The sequence below is a fragment of the Cetorhinus maximus genome, chromosome 15, assembly GCF_964194155.1.
Source record: "Cetorhinus maximus chromosome 15, sCetMax3.hap1.1, whole genome shotgun sequence".
Lineage (NCBI taxonomy): Eukaryota > Metazoa > Chordata > Chondrichthyes > Lamniformes > Cetorhinidae > Cetorhinus > Cetorhinus maximus.
Genome location: NC_135893.1, coordinates 19,043,409 through 19,064,721, shown reverse-complemented (window position 1 = coordinate 19,064,721; position 21,313 = coordinate 19,043,409). Strand labels below are relative to the sequence as shown.

Below are 21,313 nucleotides of genomic sequence, written 5' to 3'. Positions count from 1 at the left end.
TCTCCTGAAGGTGCTGACTCTCACTGGGGTTCAGCTCCCCTCCTCTCCTGAAGCTGCTGAGTGTCACTGAGTTTCAGGTCCCCACCTCTCCTGAAAGCACAGTTCCTTTGTCAGAGTTTGGTTGTTGAAGATTCAGTAGCCCTGTTGCAGTACTTTATTCAAGTGATGGCTGAGACAGTAGACTATTGAACTGCAGTGGAATCATGGTGAAAGCCAATCCTGTCTCCCAATGTTCTCACACTCGCATTTTGCAGCAGAAGTCACTGGATAGCGATCAGGCGCAGGAGCCCTGGCTGGTTTCTCCTCTCTAGCTGGAGCACTGAGGCCAATTGCTACCGCAGTTAGCACAGACCAAGGTAGAGCCTATATCTTCTGATGGCAGAATTGAGAACGTTGTTCACAAGGACTTTCCCAACTGAGCCATTGGAAAGGACGTTGTGGCCTTTTAATGCTGTGAGGAAGAAATATGAATGCTGTGTAGTTAATAAGACTGTGCTGGCTACCTGCTCAATCCAGTCACTCACTCACCACTCTCACCAACCTAATGATTTGGAAAGTGGGACCTGCCCTTTTTCAGAATTACAAAATTGTTACAATGTAGAAAGAAACCATTCAGCCCATCATGTCTGCACCAGCTCTCCAAATGAGCAGTTCCCTTAGTACCATTCTCCTGCTCTCATCCCCTGCATATTTTTCCTTTTCAGGTAGCAGTCAAATTCTCTTTTGAATGCTTCAGTTGAACCTGTCTCCACCACATTCCCAGGGAGTGCATTCCAGACCTTAACCACAGGTTGCATGAATAGGTTTTTTTGTTATATCGCTTTTTGCTGCTTTTGCCAATTTTGCCCCCTCATTCTTGATCCTTTCAGGATTGAGAACAGTTTCTCCCTATCTGCTCTGTCCAGACCCCTCATAACCTTGAATGCTTCTATCCAGTCTCCTCCCAGCATTCTTTTTTCCAAGGAAAACAGTCCTAACTTTGCCAATCTATCTTCATAATTGAAGTTCCTCATCCCTGGACCCATTCTCGTGAATCTCTTCTGCAATTTCCCCAATGCTTTCACATCCTTCCTAAAGTGCGGGTGCCCAGAATCGGGCGCAGTACACTAGCTGAGGTTGAACTAGTGTCTTGTAGAAGTTCAACGTAACCTCCTTCCTCTTGTACTCTCTGCTCCTATTAATAAAACTTAGGATACTGTATGCATTATTAACTGTTGTCTCAAACTGTCCTGCCACTTTTAATGATTTATGCACATATACACCCAGATCCCTCTGTTCCAGCACCCCCCTTTAGAGATGTACCTTTTATTTTATATTGTCTCTTCATGTTCATCCTACCAAAAGAGTCACTTCACATTTCTTCATATTGAATTTCATCTGCCATCTGTCTGCCCATTCCACCAACTTTTCTGTGTCTCTTTGAAGTTCTACACTATTCTCTTCACAGTTCACAAAGCTTCCAAGTTTCAAATCATCCGCAAACTTTGAAATTGTGCCCTGTACACCAAGAACTAGGTCATAAATATAAATCAGGAAAAACAAGAGTCCCAACACTGACCCCTGGGGAACTCCACTACAAACGTCCCTCCAGCCTGAAAACTTCCATTAACCTCTACTCTCTGTTTCCTGTCACTCAGCCAGTTTCATATTCATGTTGCTACTGCCCCTTTTATTCTGTGAACTATAATTTTGCTTACAAGTCTGTTGTGTGGCACTGTATCAAATGCCTTTTCAAGGTCCATGTGCACCACATCAACTACATTGCCCTCATCAAGCCTCTCTGTTACCTCTTCAAAAAATTCCAGCAAGTTAGTTAATCACTATTGTCCCTTAAGAGATCCATGCTGGCTTTCCTTAATTAACCTGCATTTGTCCATGCGACTATTAATTTTGTCCCAGATTATTGTTTCTGGAAGTTTCCCCATCCCCAAATTTAAATTGACTTGCCTATATTTGCTGGGCTTATCTTTACGCCCCTATTTGAACAGTATAACATTTGCAGTTCTCCACTCTTCTGGGACTACCCCTGAGTCTAAGGAAGACTTAAAAATTATGGCCAGTGCCTCTGCAGTTTCACACTCACCTCCCTCCATATTCCTGGATGCATCTCATCTGGTCCTTGTTCCTCATCAACTTTAAATATTGGTAGCCTATTCAATGCCACCACCATATCAGTTTTAAACCCTTCTAGTGTCTGAATTGCCTCCTCTTTCACCATGGCCTGGGTAGCATCTTCCATGGTAAAGGCAGATGCAAAGTATTCATTTAATACTTCAGCTGTGCCCTTTGCCTCCATGCATGAATCCCTTTTTTGGTCCCTAATTGGTCCTTCTCCTCTTTTTACCATTTATTTACAATTTATATGCCTATAGAAGACTTTGGCTTTTCTATTATGTTGGCTGCCAGGCTCTTTTCATACTCCCTCTTTTCACCTTTGCTTTTTCACCTCCCTTCTGAACCTTCTGTATTCAGCCAGGTTCTCAATTGTATTTTCCATATTGTCATAAGCACACTTTTTCTTCTTTATCTTAATTTTGCTCTCTTTTGTCACCCAAGGAGCTCTGCTTTGTTTGCCCTACCTTTCCCTCTTGAGGATATACACCTTGACTGTGCCTGAACTATCTCATCTTTGAAGATAGCCCCTTGCTTTTCCTGACAATCTTTGGCTCCAATTAATTTGGTCCAGATCAGTTCTTACCTCATTGAAGTTGACTTTCCCTCAGTTAATCATCCTCACTCTGGGTTGTCCTTTGTCCTTTTCCATAGTCAGCCTAAACCTTAGGATACAAGATCACTGTCCCCTAAACATTCTCCTATGACACATGACCCACTTGGCCCACCACATTCCCAAGAGTCAGATCCAGAAGTGCCTCCTTTCTTGTTGGACTGGAAACATACTGTTGTAGAAAATTTTCTGGAACATACTCTAGGAACTCTTGCCCCTCTCTACCCTTTATACTACTACTATCCCTGTCTATAGTTGGATAATTACAGTCCCCCATTATAGCTACTCTATAATTTTTGCATCTCTCTGTAATTTCCTTGCAAATTTGTTCCTCTGCATCAATCCCACTAGTTGGTGGTTTATAGGTTACACCAAGTAATGTAATTGCACCTTTTTTGTTCCTTAGCTCTAGACAAATAGATTCTGTCCTTGAACCCTCTGGTGCTTCCTCTTTCTCCAGCACTGTAATGCTGTCCTTAATCAACAGCACCACCCTCCCCCTTTTCTTTATTCCCTATCTTTCCTTAACACCTTGTACCCAGAAATATTTAACACCCAATCCTGCCCTTCTTTGAGCCAGGTGTCTATATAGCCTCAGCATCATGTTTCCACATGCCAATCTGCACCTGTAACTGTAGGGGTTCCCCTTTTCTCTCAGAGACCCTCCTCACACTCAAGTTCGTGACACCAGATTCACAAGTGTATGGCTTGAACAGAATGACCAGTAAAACAAGTTTCTTCTGATAATTCACAATTGCTTTATTGAATCACCCACAACCCCACAGTACAAAACCCAAAATTTAAAACAACCTATTCCCAGTACCCTCACACAGTCACCGTGACTCGGTTAAAACTTGCAAAAACACAGGCAAAACACCACGCCCTCTCAAGAAAAAAAAACCCTCAGACCAATATCACCAAGATATGGCTGAAATAAGTTACAAAGTACCTGCAAAAAAACACCAGATCTTCGCCCCAGACCCTCACAAAACCCTCAGACCAATATCACTACGATTTGGCTTACGATCCCCAACGTAACTGGTCTGTCTGGTGTTGACTGTAGGCCAGGGTCAAAGTGACCAAACTCAACCCTTCTTCCACTGCAGCCCAGATACTCAGACCTGCTCTACTTTTATAATAATTTAACTCAGACATGTCAAAACATATTCGTTTTATCTCCACCTTTTAGCCCATTTCGATCCCTTCCCCCCCACCCCCACTAGGTCCATCTGTCACTTGCTCGCCCTGCTTTCCACCCTTAATGTCACCATTAGCACATTCCTTAGATAATATCACCACTGTCAACACCCCTTTGTCCTTTTGTCTATGACATCTTTGGCAATCTCTTCTTCGCCTCCACCTATCACTGGCCTTCTATCCAGCTCTACCTGTCCCACCCCCCTCAACCAGCTTATATTTCACCATTTCTATATTTCTTTAGTTCTGATGAAGAGTCATACGGACTCGAAACGTTAACTGTGTTCCTCTCCGCAGATGCTGTCAGGCCTGCTGAGTTTTTCCAGCTATTTTTGTTTTGTTTCAGATTTCCAGCATCCACAGTATTTTACTTTTATCTTTGTGTCAAAACATGTTTCCTGTTGTTCCAATGTCTGTTTAGTTGATTCCACGCAAAGTCCAGACAAATGTCATCAGCTCCTGCTGATTGAAACAATGCAGGGTTTTCCATGGAAGATGCATCCAAACAAATATTATCGGTTCTCATTGTATGAGCAATTCTCCTGCTGTTTGAGGTGGCACAGTAACAGCACCTGGCTCCAAAGTTAATGAGGGTTTGAATGACCCTATTCCAGTACTATTGTCTGTGGTGGTTGAATGATTCTTTGAGTGTATTGTGTTGAGGATATGTCCTTTGTGCCATTGTATTGAATAATCCAACTTCTTGATCACGTTAGTCAATGTCCATACCCTTTTGATGAGTCAGTGTTTTCATTCAATGTCCAAATTAACCCCTTGCTGCCCAGCTCTGTACTGCTGACTGCAGCTTATCTTTTTGAAATTTATAGTTCCAGTCATGAGGTCAAAACATGTGGGGTTTGAGATTATGTTCCACAAATTTCCTAGTTGGAGGGGATTTTGATCATACAAACTCACCAATCTTATTTAATGCACTCCATGCATTCATACACATGGACTGTAACCCTGATTTAGACTTTATTGCTTTCTCCCTTACCCTGACCCCATCTATTAATTTACTATTCCTTATTCTAGTGCTATCTATCACTCCCAGTATTTTTTGCACTTTGGTACTCCTCTTTGATATTATTTCCTGGTTTCCATACCTCTTCCAAGTTAGTTTAAATCCTTTCCAATTTTATTTTTGTTTAATTGGCTTTAGCTATAAAAAGCTTTAGCTACTGAGTTTTTCCAGGTATTTTTGTTTTTGTTTTGGATTTCCAGCATCCACAGTTTTTTGCTTTTATCTTAGCTATAAAAATGTTTTCCTGATTATTCTGTTAAGTTGAATATGCAACCAGCAGTTATTTGGGCTAAGTAAAACTTTGATTATTCAAACCTAGACCCCAATCCAACATAGACCGAAAGAATTTATTTATGTTTGAGTTTAACGCTGAGGTAGCTTTTCAAAGGCAGTTGGTGAAAGAATTGTTTTATGTTGAAAGTGTACAATTGAGGTGGGGCTTAGAGTCTGTGTCATACTGGCTCTGTTTTATAACTTAGAATGACAGAATGATACAACACAGGAGGCTGTTCAGCCCATCTTGACTGTGCCAGCTCTCTGGCAGAGCTATCCAATTCTTCCCACTCTCCTGCCTTTTCCCCATAGTCCTGCAAATGTTACCCCTTTAGATATTTGTAAATTCCTTTTGATAGTTACTACTGAATCTTCTTCCATCACCCTTTAAGGTAGTACATTCTAGGCCATAACCCGTAAAAACAATTCTCTTTTTTTCTCCTTAGGTTCTTTTTTCTCCTTATCTACTCTGTCTGAACCCTTCATGAGTTTGAACAAACCTATCAAATCTCCCCTCCATCATCTTTGCTGTGTAGAGCCATACTGAATCATAGAATGGTTACAGCGTAGAAGGAGACACAAATCAAATCTCTGCGAGTCTCAGTCCCCTGTCCTTTCCTTGAGCCCTGGAAATGTTTTCTTTTCTGGTGCTTATACAATTCCCCATTGAAAGCCATGATTGAATTTGCCTCCACCATACCCTCAGACCGTGTATTCCAAATCCTAACCACTCTTTGTCAAAAAAAAACTTTTTCCTCATATCACTGTCAAAAAAAAACTTTTTCCTCATATCACCATTGATTCGTTTGCCAATCACTTTAAATTGGCGTCTTCTGGTTATCCAGACTTCCACCAATGGGAGCAGTTTCTCTATCTACTCTGTCCAGACCCCTCATGAATTTGAACATCTTTATCAAACCTCCTCTCAACCTTCTCTTCTCCAAGGAGAACAATCCCAGCTTCTCCCAGTTATCCACGTTACTGAAGTCCCTTTTCCCTGGAACTATTCTTGTAAATCCTCTCTGCACCCTCACTAAAGCTTTCACATCCTCCTTAAAGGCAGTGACCAGAATTGGACACAATACTCTTGTTGGGGCTGAGCCGGTATTTTATAAAGATTCATTATAACTATCTTGCTTTTGTACTAAAGAGAATAGTCTCCACACTGTCCACATTATTGATGACCTCTGTCACTGGAACCATTCTGGTAAATCGCCTCTGCACCCTCTTCAAGGCCTTGATATCCTTCCTAATGTATGATAGCCAGAATTGGATACGTTACTCCAGCTGAGACCTAGCCAGTGATTTATAATGTGTGTGTTGCTGCTCCTGTTCTCTCTGTCTCCTGACTGAGACACAGTTAAAAACAGAAAATATTCCGTAGTACAGGCAGCGCCAATGGAGAGAGAAAGAGTTAACATTTCAAGTCGATGACTTATTTCACAAAATGGAAATTGGCAGGTTCATGTTCAGCTGGCACCTTGATGAGGGTCTCGCACAGACCTGTTTTGTAGCCCCAGCATTAGCGATTATTATTTTATACAACTGTAATTCTAGAGGAGCTGGGTGAACAATTGGAGGCTTTTAAAGAGAAACACACTCAACCAACACATAATGCTGGAGGTAGATGGAACTGAAACTATGGTACTGGTCCTGTGCAAAGTGTTGATACTGATACTGGTCCGGTTCTGAATCTCGGCCCTGTGCAAAGTGGGGAGTATGATATTGATAGTGTTCTGGATATGGGTCTCAGTCCTGTACAGAGTGGGGAGTGCGATACTCAAAATGTTTTGGGTCTGATTCTCAGTCCTGTGCAGAGTGCTGACTGGACTTTCTTTGGTTCCTCAGGTTAAGTAGCTCGGTGGAGCAGAGCGCTTCCTCTCGACTAATGAGAAGGCACAAACGTAGGAGGCGGAGGCATCGCATGAGACAGATGGATAGGGTAAGATTGGAAACAACACTTGGCCCAACAGAGGGAAGATGGGAATCAGGGAGCTACCGACAGCCCAAAACACACAAATGTATACTAGAAGGGTGACAAATTCAATAATTTATTTCCTGTTTTTTTCGCTTCGCCATTCAAAGCTTCTCAACAAGTTCGTAAAGAAGACAATAAAAACAGAAAATGCTGGAAAAGCTTAGCAGGCTTGGCAGCATCCATGGAGAGAGAAACAGAATTTATGTTTCGAGTCCATATGACTCTTCTTCAGAAGAGGAGGCATTTTCTGTTTTTGTTTCAGATTTCCAGCATCTGCAGTATTTTGTTTTTATCATAAAGAAGACAAACTTGCCAAAGGATCGGAAGACTTCATAACAATTATCGCAAGAAGAATTATTCTGCTGAGCTGGCTAACACTGACAGCCTGGGCCCTACAGAGCAGAATGGGACTTAGATAGAGCTTGAAGCTATGTAAACCTTTATGTGTAGGAAAAGACCATTACCAATAATAACTTGTAGCACCTTTAAAGTCGCAAAACATCCCAAGGTGCTTCACAGGAACATTATCAGAACAAAAATTGACACAAAACCACATGAGGTATTAGGACAGGTAATCAAAAGCTTGGTAAAAAATGTAGGTTTCAAGAAGCATCTTAAAGAAGGATAGAGAGGCAGAGAGATTTAGGGAGGGAATTTCAGAGCTTAGAGTAGCTGAATAGTGGAGCAAAAGGAGTGGAGGAATGATAGTATTTCATATAAATGTGACCTTAACTTATGATATTGTCCCCAAAGGATATCTGGGATACGCAAGAGGCCAGAATTAGCCCCCTTGTAAGAGAACAACCCAGCCTTCTCACTGTCTCCCCTCAACCCCGCCGTCTCCCCTCAACTCACTTCTCTCTCTGCCAGCCCTGGCCAATATTTATCCCTCAGCTAACATAATAAAAGAGATTGTCTGACCATTTATCACACTGCTTCCTGTTGGAACTTGCTGTGCACAAATTAGCTGTTCCACTTCCTATAAAATGCTTTGTTGGCTGTAAAGCACTTTGGGACATCCTGAAGTTGTGAAATCCTCCACATAAATATGTTACGGACAGGAGAGGGGCAGTTCAAACAGCACTGATTTCCTCTTACCACCTGTCTGTAAGCAGAAGGTGTTTTGAATTAGCTTTTAAAATTAGTGTTTTCCCGTCCCTTGGCTATTTTGTGATCCAATTGTACGATTAACCACAGCAAACTCAAGTTAGGTTAGTTTATTTTACATATTCAAAACCTGAAGAAAGGAGAGTTCATCATTACCCACTCTGCACATTCACACAGTAAAATGGGGATAGCGAAAAGGAGTTTTATAGTTTAAAGACCACAGAAAAATGAATATTAGTTCACGAGTTCCAGAGGGTCCTGTTTGTGGTGGGGTTCTGTTCCGTTTTCTGGCTGGCTAAATGATTTGGAAATCCTTGAAACAAATTATGCTTCTGCACAAGGGGTTTTCTGTGTTTAGACCACTTGGTAGGCATTGTTCAGTGACTTTTAGAATCGAGCAGGCTTTAAGAAATTGAGGCTGCTTACCCAGTCTAGCTGCTGGAGTTCTGTTCAGCTGATGTTAAAACAGCAGTCTGGCTGTGAAAACCAGAGATATAATACTAAACTGTCCAAAGGCTGCTGGCTTGGATCATGTGACCTTCCTTCTCCACGATGACTTTAAAAGGGATGTTTATCCAGTGTCTGGAATTGGCTCAGTGTTTTAGTCATTAGTTGTTGAAAGGGATGCCATCTATACTGAGAGTCTGGCTTTTGGGAAGGCGTTGTCTCAGCAGACCCGCTAACTCTGCGAGCAAGGTTGGTTTATCAAATGCAAATGACATTCCTGTATCTCCCTTTGAAATTGGTTTGAACAGTCCCAGATGTTATGTGAGTCTGTTATTAACTCCCGAGGCATAATGAGGTGTGACATTCCAAAAACTGAGAAAAGAACTCCTGGAGATAGCTCCCAAACAGAGAGTCAACCCTGTGACTGGTAGCAGCCATCTTGATTTTCAATGAAAAAGGAAAAGGCCAATTTTAAAAATAAATAGCAATAAGGATAACATTTTTAAATATATAGTGGTGGATTTCTTTCTGTGTCATAGGAACCCAACAAATGCAAGTCTTTCTTTGCCCCATTAGAAACATCTGAAGAGACCAAAGGCATCAAAATGTTTTATTTACTTAATCTCTTTAAACAACCAAACAAATGTTTTGTTTCATACAGTCTTCATCGTTGAGCAGCATCACAGATTCCACCATGTCCCTCAATATTATCGCCGTGACACTCAACATGGGTGAGTGACTCCTATTCTTTTACTATGCCTAGGTGAAGGTAAAGTTTCATTGTGTTTATGATAGTATGAAGATGGGTATGAGCTAATGATGATGTGAGCAGGGAACGTGCATGTAAATAGCAGTTTGCGGGTATAGGTATTAATGGCAGGATGACAGTGAGGTTGTTGTGTTTATTGGGGTCAGTTGGATTGTGCTTAATGGAGTTGGTTGGGTCATGTTTAATGGGGGCCGGTTGGGTGGTGCTCGATGGGGGCCGTTTGGGTGGTGTATTGAGCACTGTGAAGTTGAGTGCTATTGTTAGAGTTATATATATAATGACAAAGGAGTTGAGTTTTTTAATGTTCTATTTTAATGAATATGTGTTAATTAAAATGAATGAAATTGATCTTTGTTGATAATGAAAATGGGAAACATGTTCTATTAATGTAAGAATCTGTGAATAAATATTCAATTTGTTGCACCTCCTCAATTGCCCCTTGAATATGTAGAGGCAGAAATCCTACATAAGAGCAGGATCTAAGAGCATACACCCAATGATGATCTCTGAATTGTCATTTGAGATCTGCAGCATAAATGTTTAGAGGCCTTTCTGGTCACTTGGTGACTACTCACTTCACTATCCAGGTGCCATGTTTTCACCATTATTAACCTCACCATGTAGTTGAGGACTGTTACTGCCTTCATCAGCTCAGGGTCTTTATCACTAACACAAGCTTAAACCAATTCTAATTTATTTTCCTTCTTCATTTCAGAGAAGTACAATTTCCTGGGGATCAGTATTGTGGGTCAGAGTAATGACCGGGGAGATGGCGGAATATACATTGGGTCAATAATGAAAGGAGGAGCTGTGGCAGCTGACGGCAGAATCGAGCCCGGTGACATGCTTCTGCAGGTCAGTATCCATACCTCTGGATCAATCCAAATAAAACTTTTAACTAGGAGTGAGTCATTTCAAGCTGAAGTATACAAGCTGCAGTGCTCCTACTCTTGAAAACATGTTAAATACAACTGTGGCCATTGTAACCGTAACAATTCTGCTGTAAGTACAGCATTGCTTCCAGACAATATGCCATTTTTATTCTGTCACCTGGTCTGTGGAATTTCCTTGACAGCAATCCCTTTGTTTTATGATAGAAATCTGCATGACACTGAGTAAGTGGACCAGTCAGTTCCTAAAGGAGGCTGCAGTGGTTATGGACAGGACTCTCGGAGTGACCCATGGCAGGGAGGCATTATTAAACAAAAACTTTTATGTTGGCAAAAAGATTAAAACTTTACCTGCCCAATATCCGGACCATTTCCCTCCTGCAGTCTGGGCCTTGGCCCTCCCATGGTGTTGTCCTCCACAGTGGGCCTTTGCCCTCCCGTTGACTGTTCCTGTTATGCTGTTGTTTCCTTGGGACTTATCCCTCCCCTTGTGTCCTGCACTGTGAACATCTACCCTTGCCTGATTATGTCCTGGCCTTGGGCCTTGACCCACCCTTGGTGGTGTCCTTGCCCTGACCCTTGACCTGTAGTGTCCTGCATTGTACCTTTTGAACCTCTCTGTATTGTCCTGCATTTGAACTTTCATTATCGTTAGTTTAGATAAAACAGATATAAGAGCTTTTATGATGAAATTTCTGGGGTATGTATATTTACATCTTTTGGAGATTTGCTTGAGGTATTTCTTAGTTCGGTGTCTCAGAACACTCCAGTGGCCAAGCCCTTTTAACTCAGACTGTGCCTTTGCTTGCTCAATATCTAAGAAAATTGGAACGTGTTCAGGGATTGAATAGGAAACCCTTATCACCGTATTTTATTTGCCAGATTTGCGTGGCCTTCCTTGTCTTTGAAATCATTAGAATAAACACTTCACCAGATTGTGGCTTAGGACCTTGACTGGCAAACAGGTTTAATAACCTGTCAACAGAAGCAATAACATACTGATTTACAACAGCTACAAGCTTAAATATCCCTCCTCAGAAAATAACAGTCACTTCTATGCTAAACTTCAGTGTAACCTGATCTTAACCTTGCAGAGCAATTTAATGCTTACCTGAGTTTCTCGGGTTTATCTGTATCTTCCCACTGGTGTCTGTTGGTCTACTCAATTGAAATAAAGCAAGCTGAGATGTACATTTAAAATTTGACTGGGGCAAAGTGCATTTTAAATTTATACCTCTGACTTACCTGGTGGTGATGCCAAATCGCATAAGTATCAGTGACTCTATAACTGCTTTGGTGCAGGAATAAGCCAACCTGTGTGTATTAGTGCCTGCAGTGAGGCAACATTCAAGACACATTACAGCCACGAGTATAAATTTGTGTAAAACATTCCAGTATGTGATGATTCAGCTGCTTCCTGTGGATTATATCACCTAGTAATCTTGCAGTCACTAATTCTTAAGTATACCTGAGGCAGATCAGTGACATGGTATGTGCCCATTGCCATTGGTTGCCTTGCTGCCAACCACTGCTCATAAAATCACAGAAGGTGTAATATTATGGGATGGTGACTTCAAGGCTTTGATTGTATCTCAGGATTCAGCTGGTTGATTTTAAATTCTTTTCCAATTCTGCATGAAAGTTGTTTGCCCCAGGGTGGTACCATTGTCTACTAGACCTTTGTACCAGTTCCTGTTCCCTTTTCTGGGACATAGACCTTAGCCTGTCCCTTGACCTGAGCTTCCTTTCCGCTCTATACTCCAGGTTAATGATGTCAATTTCGAAAACATGAGCAACGATGATGCTGTGAGGATTCTTCGAGAAATTGTATCGAAACCTGGGTAAGTGACATGTTTCACCAACTCACATCACGTGTGATTAAGATATTTCATATAGAGAACTTGCATTTATGTAATGCTTTTCTTAGGATGTGCAAAAGCATTTTGCAGACTAAGAATCACTTTCAAAGTGTTGTTATTTTTGTAATATAGGAAACACTACAACTAACTTTTACACAGCAAGATCCCACACCAGAAAATGATAGGCGACCAGATCACCTGTTTTAGCGACAAAAACAAAAACTGCTCGAAAAACTCAGCAGGTCTGACAGCATCTGTGGAGAGGAAAACAGAGTTAACGCTTCAAGCCCGTATGACTCTATATCAGAACTAAAGAGAAATAGAAATGTGGTGAAATATAAACTGTTTAAGGGGGGTTGGACAGGTGAAGCTGGATAGAGGGCCAGTGATAGGTGGAGGCAAAGGAGAGATTGCCAAACATGTCATAAACAAAAGGTCAGAGGAGTGTTGACAGTGATGATATTAGCTAAAGGATGTGCTAATGGTGACATTAAGGGTAGAAAGCAGGATGAGCAAGTGAAAGATGGCCCTGGTGGGGTGGGGGGAGGGGATCGAAATAGGCTAAAATGTGGGGATAAAACAATATGGAAATAAATTGTAAAAATAATAATGGGCCTCAACCCCTCCTCCCACGGCACCTTCCCATGCAACCGCAGAAGGTGCAATACCTGCCCCTTTACTTCCCCCCTCCTCACTGTCCAAGGGCCCAAACAATCCTTTCAAGTGAAGCAGCACTTCACTTGCACTTCCCTCAATTTAGTCTACTGCATTCGCTGCTCCCAATGCGGCCATCTCTATATTGGAGAGACCAAACACAGACTGGGTGACCGCCTTGCGGAACACCTTCGGTCTGTCCGCAAGCATGACCCAGACCTCCCTGTCGCTTGCCATTTCAACAGTCCACCCTGCTCTAATGCCCACATGTCCGTCCTTGGCCTGCTGCAATGTTCCAGTGAAACTCAACGCAAACTGGAGGAACCTCATCTTCTGATTAGGCACTTTACAGCCTTCCGGACTTAACATTGAGTTCAACAACTTCAGATCATGAACTCTCTTCTCCATCCTCACCCCTTTTTTTAATGCCCTTTTTTCTAATAATTATTATATTTTTTTATAAATATATTTTTTTCTTTTCCCACCTATTTCTATGATTATTTTTACAATTTATTTCCATATTGTTTTATCCCCCCCCTTTTGGCCTATTTCGATCCCCTCCCCCCACCCCCACTAGGGCCATCTGTCACTTGCTGATCCTGCTTTCTACCCTTAGTGTCACCATTAGCACATCCTTTAGCTAATATCACCACCATCAAGACCCCTTTGACCTTTTGTTATGACATCTTTGGCAATCTCTCCTTTGCCTCCACCTATCACTGGCCCTCTATCCAGCTTCACCTGTCCAAGCCCCTTAAGCAGCTTACACTTCACCACATTTCTATTTCTCTTTAGTTCTGATGAAGAGTCATACGGACTCGAAACGTTAACTCTGTTTTCCTCTCCACAGATGCTGTCAGACCTGCTGAGTTTTTCGAGCAGTTTTTGTTTTTGTTTCAGCTTTCCAGCATCTGCAGTATTTTGCTTTTATCTGTTTTAGTGACATTGGTTGAGGAATAAATATGAGCCAGGATACTGAGCAGAACTCTTCTGCTTTTCCTCATATAGTACCAAATGTAAGAGTAGATGGGACCTCAGTTTAATGTCTCACTTGAAGGGTGCCCCTCTGACTGTGCTGTGCTCCCTCGGCGCTGCCCCTCTGACAGGGCAGCGTTGCCTCGGCGCTGGCGATGAGCTCTCACTCCTTTGCACATGTTATTCTGAAGGTATGAAGTTGGTTGTCCAGTGATCTCTGCTGGAGAGTGTGTTTGTGCCTATGGCCTGGATTTTTGCTGATGAGGCTGGAAGCTCAAGTTGGGAAATTTCCTGATTCAGCAGACCTGTCTCCATATAATTGGGCACCTTCATGTCCTAATACCTCTTCTATGGCCCCTGCATCATCCATGTAGACTCACCCAGTACACACAATGTACAGAACCAATGAGCTATATAATAACAATGAGGTTATAATTTATTCTTTCTTTGATCGGTTTTTTCAATGTCTCTATGTTTATTTGGACAACATTAAGAGGTGGGAAGTGAGGTAAAAATTCTGTTGATACGAGAATGGTTCTGAATGGTTGACATTTTTATAGGATTGTCAGAGCAGCAGTTTTACCAAAGCAGATTTCTGAATGTGTTTTTTGAGCATTTCAAGAATTGCCACTGTTACTGTGTGGTTCTGTACATAGTGCATGCTAGGTGAGTGGGGATGGAGGTGGCATGGGTAACAGCTTTTAAACTTACCTTTCAAAAGCTTCTCAAATCCAGACTATGGTTTGCAACTCTGAGGGGCCTTGAACCATGAGTCCGCAAGAAGCTGGCCAACTCCACAAAAAATTGTGGGGCTGTATTAGATGTCTGCCCCCTTAATGGAACCAGCCAGGTTGGGAGTACAGGGTGCGGCCTCACTTCCCGCACCCTTAACCTGCGCTGGTGAAAATTGCTGCATGTGTGTGCCTGTTTTTGTGTGTGTATAGCTGTCTGAGTATGTGTGTGTCTGCATGTGTGCATGTCTTTCTGTCTGTTTGTGTCTCTGTATTTGAAAGAAATATGGAAAAGTCTCCTGTCTGAGCCTAGAAATTGAGGGCTAGATGTTCCTCTGCTACTCTACTGAAATAAAGCAAAATCAGATGGCAAGGCCTATTTCCATGACCCCCTCATCAAGTCTAGTTTTTTTTTCTCCTGTGTCTGCATTCCCTACCTGCTATATGTAAATATTGACAGGAAGGCTGAGCCTAGTGACCCACTCCTATTTCCTTGCATCAATGTCTTCACTGATCTCAGGGACCGCCAGGAGATGGCTCAGAGTCATTCCTGAGCATTAGCAATAAGCACCTGACTACTTCATGGAGGGTGATGGCTTAGCAGTGGGCTTCTCTCCCAGAGGATGGGTCTTAAAAACATTTTCTCTTCTCCTCCTTGGGGTTTGTTCTCCCACTGCAGCACCCACTGGATTTACTGACCTTGCAGCAGCCAGATCTACTTTGAGGTCAGGAATCCCACCAGGAACCTATCCTGTCTGACTACTAACCCAGGGAAATGAGTTTGGTTGTTACAACATGATCACAGCACCATTGCTGGCCGAACAGGTATCACCAGCCTGTTCAGGCACCTGTGGAATATTGTGCTCGCGCAGTTCCACGCAAGTGCCTGTGACCATCCTGGGATCTGTGCACTCAGTTCCTCACACAGTGTTCCATCTAATTCCTGAACCATAGGAGCCTTCAGATTCAATTTTCTCTAGTTCCTGGGCCAACTTTGCTTATCCCTGTTTGTCTAATGTTTGCAGTGGCTGGTAACTGTTCCACTATGTTTGTTTCTGCAGACCCATCAGCTTAACAGTAGCCAAGTGCTGGGACCCCACCCCTAGGAGTTACTTCACCATTCCCAGGAGTAAGTACTACTTTCATCATTCTAAATGGAATAATTAAGGAATGAGTGTGACATGGGTAGTATTGTTAGTTATACACTGTCCTTCTATTTTTGAGATTTGGATTTGAATCCAGTCCTCTGTGGTTGTGACAGTTTTACCTACGGCGTGTGTTTAGCTTCGGATTTCTATTTTTATTCATGCTAATGTCAAATTTTAGTGCTTATTTTAATTTTATGGAAATTCTAGTTTTTAATTAAAGTTACTATTAATAAAATTTTGTTTAGTTTCTACCCCTTCTGGCTCTCCTTTTCTCTGTATGCCTTTTCATCGGCTTGTGTCGCTCCAGCTGTGCGTGTCTCTCTCTATTTCTGTCTCTCTGCGCATCCCCCTCCTCCCCACCCATTATGCCTCTCCATCTACCTTTCCCTCAGTATCTCCATCTCGGTCTCTATCTATCTTTGTGCCTGTTCTGTATGGAGAAAGTTAAGTGGAGAAAAAAGATTGCCTATAACAGCAGCAACAACTTGCCTTTATAGAGTAAAATACTCCTAGGAACTTCACAGGAGCATTATTAAACAAAATTTGACACTGGTTTGCCCAGAGCCCATCATTTCAATTTGGGCTCTGTGTTATTTTATGAAGCAGATGCACACCATTCAAGAAATGGAGGAGGCTCTATTGGACATGTTATCCATCTCTAATGAGTACCCCAACTGCTGCTCTCTGGACCTGACACCTTGCAGTTGTAGTTTTATTTGCAGCATAACGCTGGAGTGTGATTTGAACCCCAGACTGTGGACAACTGGGAAGTATCGTTAGAATTGGGTATTTCAAACTCTTGTCGAGTTTCCCTGCATCATCTTATGTTCTGGAACACTGTACTAAACTAATCATTAAAGAGTTGCTAACTTGTACTTCCCTGCAATTTCTTTGCAAATGGCTGTACATTTCTTTAGAAATTGTACAAATTAGTCCTTTCATTATCTAAAGACAGATTGCTGGAAACATACCACAGGTCAGTCAGCACCTAATAGAGAAAAGCCAGCCTAACATTGAAGATGGCCCAGGGTTAACCTGCCTACCTTTATCAACTGCTGATAGACTTGTACGTTTACTGCTTGAAATGTATATTTTTGTTGTTCTTCACATTCTCTCAGTTTGAACTGAGTCCAGCTCTTTGTCTAATCTTCTCTCTCTGTTGTAGCGGAACCAGTGAGACCCATTGATCCAGCTGCCTGGATCTCTCATACCACTGCTATGACAGGAACATTCCCCCGCTATGGTATGAGCCCCACCACCAGTGCCATCACTTCCACCAGCTCTTCACTAACCAGTTCCATCCCAGATTCAGAAAGTAAGTCACATTTTGACCAACTTCAGGATCCCCCCATGCTTGAGCCTGCCATTTATATTGGGGGTGGGGGGTATGAGGCTGCTTGGATGGTTCAAGGTCACATTGGTTTGAGGCCATCAGGCCCTCTAGTCCTGTCTCTGTATGTAATATTCAAGCCATGATTTTAACTTGAGGGTTGAACTCAGGACATGAGGTTCTCAGCCTCGGGCTCCTTACCCTGACCCTATTTTAACTCCTGAGCCTGCACTGTCTCCTGTCTGAGGCTGACAGGAAAGAGGTAACACTCCCACTGTGGAGACCCAAGGGAACTGTCCCTGGCCTAAGGTTTTGCTGTAAGGGGAAGGGTGTTTGAGAGAAGTTCAGTGCTGTAGAGGCTCAACAATTCCTAGCGGGGTCCAGAGAAACTTCTGGCCCAGAAGAAGCCCTCTCAAAAATTTAGAAGATAAAATTTACCTTGACCTCTGATCATTCTGTCTCATGTTGGTTTGGTTCAATGTAGCCCACCCCAAGTTTTGTGCTAAAATAGGTGGCATCATTGATATCATCAGGCCGTGACAATTCCATATACAAATGTTCTCCTGAGGTCAACTAAGGTAAGAACCAAGGGGTTAGATGGAGTTAGTATACAGACCAGCCATGGTCTAATTGATTTAATTGAATTCAAATAGGCACAGGGGCTGAATAGCCTCTTCCTGTTTTTGAATAGAAGACACGTGCTGTGATTTTCCAACATCTTAACCCACTGACTCCTTCCCTGCTCTTACTATTCCCACTAGACAGACAGGATTAGAATACACCCTTTTATGTTTTGATAATTCTCTGTGAAGATTAGATCCTTTATTTTTTCTGTTTCTTTGTTCAGAGTATGAGGATTGTCCGCTAACAGTTAAGAGCGACATGCCAGTTATCGTCAAGGCCATGCAGTTGTCTGACTCCGGACTGGAGATCCGTAACCGACTGTGGCTGAAGATCACCATTTCAAACGCCGTCATTGGTGAGTATGTCTGTCTCTGGGGCCGTTCTCACTTCAAACTGTCCTCTGTTGGTCTTAAAGAGGTCAACCCCAATCAGTGACAATCCACTTCATCCTAGAAACAGAGCAAGATTGACATTCCAAAGCCATGACTCGGCCTCCACCACTACTTCTGTGATCAGGTCCCACATGGTTTTCCGCCACTAAAGCTCCAGAGTTTCTATGTAACTTTGTTTCTTTAATACACGCACATGGCTGGCCGTAGGAGAATTACTTGCTGGTGTTTGTTGTTATCCAGATTATTTCTATGCCTGGTAGGCACAGAATTAATTGCACCTGATTTCATTATTGTGATTTAAATTCTCATTAATGTTTGTTGTCACTCCCACATGTCTTGATTTCACCAGTCATCCGTTGAGGTGGCTTTGCTTGTTCTTCCCATTTGGACCAGGCTTTCCGCAGTCCCAAGAATTTGTCCATCTGATCAGAACGGTACAGACTCTATCAACCCTAGGATTGGGTTCCTTCCACACCCTGAGATACAGCAAACCACCCTGTTCCAGAGGGCATTTCATCCTCTCTCATCCTTCTAACCCTCAGTTATTCCAAACTAGCACTTACAGGGGTATAATGGTGTAGGAATTATTGTTACTAGAATAATCCAGAGACCTGGAATACTGAGAGTTCAAAATCCACCATGTCAGTTTAAGAATTGAGTAAAAATGAAGCTATTGGATTTCCTTTCATATTAAAAGTTAATCACTTTACAACAAGATAAAAGCAAAACTTTACAACAAGTTGACTTTTGCATCCTTAGGATATCCCAAAATGCTTCACAATCAATGAAATATTTTTGAGGTGCAATCATTGTTGCTTTAGGTGTTTGTGATGCTGGCTTTGGTTGATCTGTGCTGTGTACTGAGCTCCTCTCTTGTCACTTTATACTTTCACCTGGCCAAAGATGAACCTGCCCGATCCAGTACCCACCACCGGCTCGCGTATGATAAGATCCACAGCTAAGGTGCATGTATCATCTGCCTACAGTCATAGAACGTTATAGAGCTTTTAGAGACAAAATGGAGTGGGTAGAGTTCATGATCAAGAGGATTGTATATGGATGGAGAGATTGTTCACGGTCAGAGTGGATTGTACACGGTTTAAGAGGAATGTACATCATCAAAGAGGATGGTACGAGTCTGATGTCAGGGAGCTGTACATGTTCTGAAGCAATGGTACACAGTCAGAATGGACAGCATGCGGCCTGAGGCAACTGTATGGCAGATACAGTTTTCCAATTCTAGTCGTCTTTTCTTTCCGGTTAAATGGGAAAGCCTGTTGCTGGATGATATGATATTCTGGTTGATTTTATGAGTCGTGCATTTGATGGCAGCTACCTTAGAAATAATTGGCAAAGAAATGCCTTTACAGGGCTGGTGAACTTGAGTGAGTTGAACCCTTAAAACTAAAGGTCATGGCCAGGTTTATGCAAACATCAGGAGTAGCTGGTCCTGGAGGCCCTGACCAAGGTGGGGGAGGGGAGCCTTGAGAGGCCCTGACCAAGGTGGAGAATGGGAGTCCTGAGAAGCCCTGGCCGAGGTGGGGGAGGGGAGCCTTGAGAGGCCCTGACCAAGGTGTGAGGACAGGGAGAGGGGTGGGAGGTTCAAACCCAGGTGGAAGGGGCCAAGATTGACTTGTGACCGAAGTGGACTGTGGCCTCAGGGGTCCTGGGCGAGGGGGTGGGGCTAGATCTTGCAAGGCTCTGGCTGAAGTGGGGGTTGGGTGAGGTGCTCCATCGATTGGTTGGTTGTGCATCTTCATGCAGTTAGCCCTTGTTTCCCTGTAGGAGCAGATGTGGTCGACTGGCTTTTCTCGCATGTGCAGGGTTTTAAAGACCGTCGTGAGGCAAGGAAGTACGCTAGCAGCATGCTGAAGCACGGCTACCTCAGGCACACAGTCAACAAGATCACCTTCTCTGAGCAGTGTTACTACATCTTCGGTGACCTCTCTACCAGTAAGTTCACTCTGTCTCCTTAACATTTAGCAAATCTGGTGATTATCAACCTGAGGGATTTGGATGCCGGGGATTGAAGCATTCTTCCATCAAGCACTCCCAGGGCAGGTACTGCATAGGTTAAATAGTCATTTGGTAGTACAGAACTTGAGTACTGCTGGCAAAAGAGACATGTCAAAGCTTTTTGTCTTGCACTCAAAAGGACACTTCGCAAGAATACCAAAATAAGAGGAAAATAACAATTTATACTGTATGTGAAGAGGCTGCTGATTGGTAGAGGTTTTGCCATGGAGAATGCACCAGTGATAGTGACTGACAGTTAACTGCCAAGCATTGTTTGAAATTTAGACCAGGCAGCTTGACTCTGATTGGTCAAGGTGTTGCTCTGAGGAGTGAGTCAGCAAATGACTCACTTATTTTGTTTAACTGAAACAGGTACATGTTCTTTCTGTCTGCGAAGAACGGGGCCCTGAGTATTGGTATATATATCTTCCAGTGAACACACATGCACCACATTGTGTGCTGTACTGACTATCTTAAATTGCTTGTCAGCGTAATTCTTAGCAAACTGATGGTTATTTAGCAAATGTTGTCCAATCGTGGAATTACATTGGAAACTGTGTTTTGAGTTTTGCAAGCACAGGCTGGTTGGGTACGGTCTGTTCCTTGCCCATTGCGAATAGCGGCTGGGACATGCTGTTTGATACAATCCGCCAGTCTTTGGGGCATACAGCCTACATACCTAGCATCACACTGGGACTGAAATTCATATACCACATTACTCATTTGTGTGATGGGCAGAATGTGTTTTTGGCTTGACAGCAGCTTCAGGCTAGTGGCGAACACCACTCGTGTTGCTACTACATAGTAGCTTAAGGCCGTCACTTTTGACTCTGAAAAGTGCCCAGTCTGCATCAGATTACTCTGGAAGGGCAAGGTATCTCAAAACTTTGAGCAACAGGTGAAGCTGGCTGTTTCACACTACTACTATACAGTAGTACCACAAGTGGCATTCGCCACTAACCTGAAGCTGCCGTCAAACCAAAAACACATTAATTCATTTAGCTGATCCAGTTCAGTTTCTTGTAAATGGTAATCCTGAGGATGTTGATGGTGGGGGATCCAGCAATGGTAATGCATTGAATGTCAGGGGGCAACAGCAGAACAATTACTGACACCAACTGTCTGAGCAAGTGGGAGCAATGGTTATGAAATTAAATTGTTGAACTCAGTGTTGAGG

The 21,313-nt window shown here is 42.8% G+C and overlaps 1 protein-coding gene across 3 annotated transcripts in view; it reads left to right on the top strand.

Moving 5' to 3' along the window:
* Window positions 1-21,313, top strand: part of LOC144690450 (segment polarity protein dishevelled homolog DVL-1-like) — a 119,100-nt gene that overhangs the window by 94,289 nt on the left and 3,498 nt on the right. Inside the window, exons 6-13 of one of the 3 annotated variants that reach the window (XM_078557965.1) lie at window positions 7,065-7,158; window positions 9,410-9,479; window positions 10,233-10,372; window positions 12,172-12,248; window positions 15,688-15,755; window positions 16,940-17,089; window positions 17,952-18,083; window positions 19,912-20,073. In XM_078557965.1, the coding sequence (XP_078414091.1) occupies window positions 7,065-7,158; window positions 9,410-9,479; window positions 10,233-10,372; window positions 12,172-12,248; window positions 15,688-15,755; window positions 16,940-17,089; window positions 17,952-18,083; window positions 19,912-20,073 (893 nt within the window). Of the gene's footprint in view, window positions 1-7,064; window positions 7,159-9,409; window positions 9,480-10,232; window positions 10,373-12,171; window positions 12,249-15,687; window positions 15,756-16,939; window positions 17,090-17,951; window positions 18,084-19,905; window positions 20,074-21,313 lie in introns of all 3 variants that reach the window. The other 2 variants (XM_078557964.1, XM_078557966.1) reach the window with 2 other exon arrangements.